Below are 6,000 nucleotides of genomic sequence, written 5' to 3' on the forward strand. Positions count from 1 at the left end.
AAACGTACAGGCAAGACACAACTACTGTAAGGTTTGAGCTTGGTCAGGATGGTACTATATTGATCAGATCTCCACACAGCTTGCCGGTTGTAAAGAGCTGAACTTACCATTGACAATCTATTGAGGTCATATTCTGCTCCGCAATTGGTAGTTTCGGTGCTGCCAAAGTATTTGAAGGTACAACAATGTGGTACATGTAATGTTTTTGATCCAGAAAAACTGAACCTATGTTATATGAATTAGTTTTTCCTATGACAAAAACTAAGACCATATAATTGATATAGCATACTCAGCAGATACAAAGTCATAAATAGTATAATAAGGAGGTGTGGTATCATTGCGAATAAGTCTTTTGTCCATCAAAGTTCAAATGAAGTAGAAGTAGACCAATTATAGACCACCTCTTGAAATGAAAACAAATAAAGGCAACAGTAGTAGACCGCTGTTCAAAACTTTTAAATCTATGGACATAAAACAAAATCGGGGCAACAAACTAAAACTGAGGAAAACGCATTAAATATAAGAGGAGAACAACGACATCTATAATACTAAAATTACGAGGTCCAATTTGTCAGCCGTCATCACGTGAAAACGACGAATCAAAGAATTCAAATTTATATACAACTTATATAGTACAAAGGTGTAGATTAAAAATTACACCACTCCAGACCCTTTTGTTTTCCACGTTATTAATATGGCCAATAATTAAGAAGTTCCGGGTCGAGTCCGATACCGATACCAATAGTATAATCACCTGTTACTTATTACCTTATCTGTACGTTCCGCATCTGACAGGGGCACCACCAAACAGTGTATGCAGGATTAATATGCTATATACACGGGTCATTATCACAGGGTTGACACTACTAAATTGCCAAATTGTTACCTATTGTAGTATTTTAATCAGTAAGACTTTCTAAGATAACAATACGAATACTAAAAATCTGGACTATAAATAAGGCGTATAGGTACAGTTTTGAATTTGGTAGCGGGCATGAGGGACGTAAAACAGCGAATCAAAGAATTCAACTTATTTTATAACTAATATAAGACAATGTTGTTGATTAAAAAATACTCCATTCCAGGACCTTTTGTTTTCCAAATAATTAGTATTTATCATGACCAATAATTGATAAGTTCCAGTTCGACGGGTTCAAACAGAAATATTTGAAAGCAGAGAAAACTGTGTATCTTATAATCGGCATGATTTTATCAGATGACAATACTTATACTAAAGTAAGGCTTGCGCATAGTTATATACTTTAATTCAGTCACGGACCCGCGATGTCACGGGTGTGAACTAGTATTGCTTAAAATATCCGAAATACAGTACATGTATAAGCCACGAAAAGTCAACCTTGATCACAGATCCATGAAAACCTTACAATCATTCCATACACCATTTATAGTTGACTAAGTGGGTGCTTATAGTATCTGATATACTGACTTTACAACGAAAACTAAACCTTGACCTCTGAATCCATGAAATGAGACCAAGGCCCCGTTATTCTGTCATACAGCCATGCAGACCTTGCAAGCAACCAATACACCAAATATAGTTATCATATTATTCATAAGTGAGTATTTCACATGACAAAAAAAAAATGTTTTCTCAAGCAATCACTGAACCAAGAAAACAAGACCAAGGTCAAAGGACACATGAAAGGTAGAAGTCGTAACATAAGGTATCTGAATACAAGGTATGAAGCATCATCGTATTCAACTTCTATCGTCTGAAATGTAAGGTTATATACAAAAAGCTAAGACTGTGGCTGCCAAATGGTCTCTATAATTCATATGTTTCACATTCTGAGATTTTAAAACCCACAGGAGAGACAAAAACCAAATAACTTTTCACATTTTTTCTTTAAACTTTGATTGTTAAAATCAATAATATAAATTACTTTCAATATGCTCTGACCAATTATAAATAGATACAAGATGTGGTATGAGTGCCAATGAGACAACTCTCCATCCAAGTGAACTTTTATTTTGTTTATTGATTATATTTGCTTAACGTCCAGAGGAAACTATGTTATGCTTATTTAGGACTAAAACAAGACTTTACAGGAAATACAATATGAATTTTAGGTAGTCATTTACTTAACCAATTAACATAGCAACATACCAGGTCTTAAAAAGTTAACATATTTGCAATTGATAAGGTCATCTTTACTTAACAGGATATAATGATTAAGTCTCTCTACCCGAAATTTACATCACAGGTAAGATCTAGTAACATTAAAATGTAACACACACAGAAATGGACTAAGCATTAGAAAAAATCCGATGAGAATAACAAATATAACATCAAAACCAAACACATGAATTTGGGATAGAAAAGTACCGTGGCACGTCTTATAGTAATGTGAATTCACACTCGTTATAAGAGAAAACAAACGACACAACGGAAACACAACGTTAAAATGTAACGCACACAGAAACGAATGCCATATCTTCGACTATAAAGGATCCCGACATGAAAAATAGGAAACAATTGAATTGAGAAAACTAACGGCTTTATATAAAAGCATGATTTGCGATGTGGGTCATGTTCTTGATAAGTGATCGCACAGTGAAAAATGTTTGTTGAGTTCAACTTCAGTCGGTCTCTGGAAGGACAGTTGTCTCATAGGCAATCATACCATATCTTTTAATTACTTAAGATAAATGTAAGAATACATAGTGATGGTTACTTGAACATTATGATTCATACTGCCACCAATAAAAGGAAATGTGGGGAACATTTTAATAAGACAGTAAACTAATATAATTAGCCTCATTGAAGTTGTAATTTGTTATGTAAAATGTACAGTCATGGTGACTTATTAACGAGTAAATCACCGTTCATGTGATATTGATGAAAACAAAACAAGAATATACACATGTGATGAAGTGTAGTGTCACAGTTAGATTGTGACCTTTTCGATAACAATAGATTATTTAAGTTTTCATTCAAATTTACAAGCTGATTATCTGCATCAAAATAAAAGTCATAATAATTTAACTACAAGCAGGATGATAATTTGGATCTTCTTAGCAATAACCTCCTTTTCAAATGGATTTCTCGTTGACAAAAATAATCCTGTTGAACCAAATTCTCCAGATCAGAAATATATAACGGCTGATGAATTCAATGAATATGAACAAAAACAACAGCAGAAAATTGACGATGTTATTACCTTGCTGACGTCACACTTACAACATGAGAGTTCCCGCGTAAAACATGACGAGATGAACAGTAGTCAGTCAACAGGACCGTCCAGTGTCTCGTTAAAATGGTTCCAGAAGTACTACACGCTTGAAAGAAATCATGCAAAATTACAGTCCAGTTTCAAAAAATTGCTTAAAAATTATAATGTCATTGAAAACAGACTAACTTCTGTTCTTAACCTGACATCTGATATGAATGGTATACTCTCCAGTCCGCCTGAACTCAGAAATACACAGGACCCTCAAGATTTACATGCGTTACAGGAGCAAGTTAAGGCTATAGGTGCTAAAGTGTTCATATTAGATTCCAACGACATAGCCAGGAACCGTGACATTTTCACACTGTATAACAGAACTGGGGAAGCGATCCGTCTGATTATGGACTTTGAAATACAAACGAATATAGAAATTAAAAACCTTCAACGCATTCAAAATGAGACCATAGAATTTTTTCAAAATGAGTTTGTGTCGAATGGCTCAAATATATCTATTATAGAACTTGGGAAAAGGATAGAGCTGGTTGAAAATTACCATAATTCGACAGTCATTGCGCTCAGTAAACAAATTAAAGAATACCAATCTAAGCAAAATATAACAGAGGAACGGATCATGCAAAGAGTTTCACAAGAAAATGAAAAAGGTAGGCGATATACATTCCATGTAGTGTGTGGTTATACTGAATCGAAAAAAGCTTCTTTGGCTGACATCAAACAACATTTTTTTGTACCTTTGCTGTCCTTTGACAATTTATTCCCAGTTATGTGGTGGAGTTCGTGTTGTTGTGAAGTATTTTATGAAAAGCAAGTCATGGTTTTATAAACATGAAAAAAAAAAGATGTGGTATGCTTGTCCATGAGACAACTCAACACCAGAGACAAAATGACACAGAAGGTTAACAACTGTAAGACAACTCATTGGTTTTTTTTTACTAATGTTTTTTTGCTTCCGTCTTGGTATTTTCTCCCTCTTTGTACGGCGTCAGTGGATCAAGCCCATCATGTATGTCCATTTCCAGTGTTCAATAATAAATGATAAATGTGTTGCAATTCTTTGTTCATTATAATTACATTATTTTTCTTTGCGCCCTAGTTATCTTCTTTTCATTTTTTACTGTTCAATCTATAAAAACAATAGTTCATTATTCAAATAACGAATAATGAATCCCTTTGCGAATTGTGTTTCATCTAAATAGATATTGAGTTTCAAATTATTTATTATTTCAATTAGGATTACATCATGCCATCTTTTAGAACAGTAAGAAGTTGGTTGTTACCTAATTTGAAAGAAGTCGCATTTTCTTAAAAAGAATAGAAAAAGCACTATCAATTATATTTTAAACCTCCACATTATAGTATGTGCTTGTCATAAGACAGGAGCTTGTTTCATTTAAGAATTGAATGCTTCTTTTTGTAAATTTATTGGGTGGTAAAAGCGTTGACCGAAGTACATTTTGTATGAAGTGCAGAAGCGCTTCATTCTAAAACTGTACGCACTGTCAACGCTTTTACAACCCTATAAAGTTTCAAAAAGAAGTATTCAATACTTATAATTACTAGTGATTAATGATTTTTAGCTAAAATCATGAAAACACGATTTTTATACAGTTTTATTTAATTCACCTGTGCTCTTTTTTGTGGGACCTCGTGTCATCATGCATGATAAATTTTATTGTCTGATGCAATTGTTTACGGAATAACATGTTAGCCAATCAGAATAGCGTATTATAATGAAACTTACATCTAATGTAATTATTCGAATTTATTAAGAACTTCTTTTAGTACATAAGTCAATATAATCAAAAAGTCCTCTCATACAAGCATGCTTATTTAATTATTGAAACCTAATAAAAAATCTCATTGTTTGGAATGCCAAATACAGTATTAAGGTGAGAACAAAATTCATGCAATTGCAATTAATATTCATAAATAACATGTTCTATATATTGCATGTCAGAAATTTGAGTCTAAAATATACATTATTTGTTTATTTCAGTTGCTATAACAACTTGTGTTTCGGTTGATGGAGTCGTTCACCACAACAACGCTATAAAATTTGACCAAGTGCGATCACATGTTGGGATTCTGGATATGGCTGCAATAAGAACCACGGGAAAGTTTACATGTGAAAAAGATGGCGTATATCACATATCAGTCGTTATAAATACTCCTACGGATCACGCTAGTTTCTCTATTTATATGAATGGAAATTCAGTATCCAAATTGAGTATTTCTAGTGACAATCACGTGGATACCGGAACTTCCGTTGTAGCCTTAGAATTACAAATTGGTGATATCGTATGGGTTCAAGCAGATACTGATATACATGTATACTTCCATTGGTCTTGTATGACAGTCGTCAAACTTTGATAATTTCATTTTCCATTATATAACTTTCACATCATTTTATTGATTCTTTTCAACATTTCCATTTAAAAAGTAGAATATATATGTAGATTCAATTTAGAGTTACTAATCGAGGATAGCCATAGTCATAAAGTTAGGTAGACGAAATAAAGTTGAAAAAGAATATGGGGATGTTTCAAAGAGATAACAAGACGACCAAAGGGCAGACTACAACCGACAGAAAAATATCGGATGCTTATGACTTGAAACAGAAGCATACAAGCGGCGGGGTTCAACAGTTTTGTGAGATCTCAACCACCACCTATACATCTAGACAAAGTAAAATTATTAAACACAGCAATACCACGTGACTGGTAACAAACTTGACTAAAAGATTTAGATTTAACTAGTTTGAATACCATGTCCAACCAACCATTTTCTTCGG

The 6,000-nt window shown here is 33.3% G+C and overlaps 1 protein-coding gene across 1 annotated transcript; it reads left to right on the top strand.

Annotated features, from left to right (window-relative positions):
* Positions 1-3,002: 3,002 nt before the first annotated feature.
* Positions 3,003-5,640, top strand: LOC134698991 (uncharacterized). Its single transcript, XM_063560678.1, has 2 exons — positions 3,003-3,853; positions 5,206-5,640. Exons 1-2 carry the CDS (start codon positions 3,019-3,021, stop codon positions 5,577-5,579), a joined length of 1,209 nt encoding a protein of 402 aa, XP_063416748.1. The 5' UTR covers positions 3,003-3,018; the 3' UTR covers positions 5,580-5,640.
* Positions 5,641-6,000: the final 360 nt, after the last annotated feature.

The sequence above is a fragment of the Mytilus trossulus genome, unplaced genomic scaffold (assembly GCF_036588685.1).
Source record: "Mytilus trossulus isolate FHL-02 unplaced genomic scaffold, PNRI_Mtr1.1.1.hap1 h1tg000024l__unscaffolded, whole genome shotgun sequence".
NCBI lineage: Eukaryota > Metazoa > Mollusca > Bivalvia > Mytilida > Mytilidae > Mytilus > Mytilus trossulus.

What these genes read in the sequence shown, in the direction of transcription:
- LOC134698991 (XM_063560678.1), top strand. Translation starts at nt 3,019, where the DNA reads ATGATAATTTGGATCTTCTTAGCAATAACCTCCTTTTCAAATGGATTT. An exon ending in TTCACAAGAAAATGAAAAAG is followed by an intron (nt 3,854 to 5,205) that starts GTAGGCGATATA and finishes TGTTTATTTCAG; the next exon opens with TTGCTATAACAACTTGTGTT.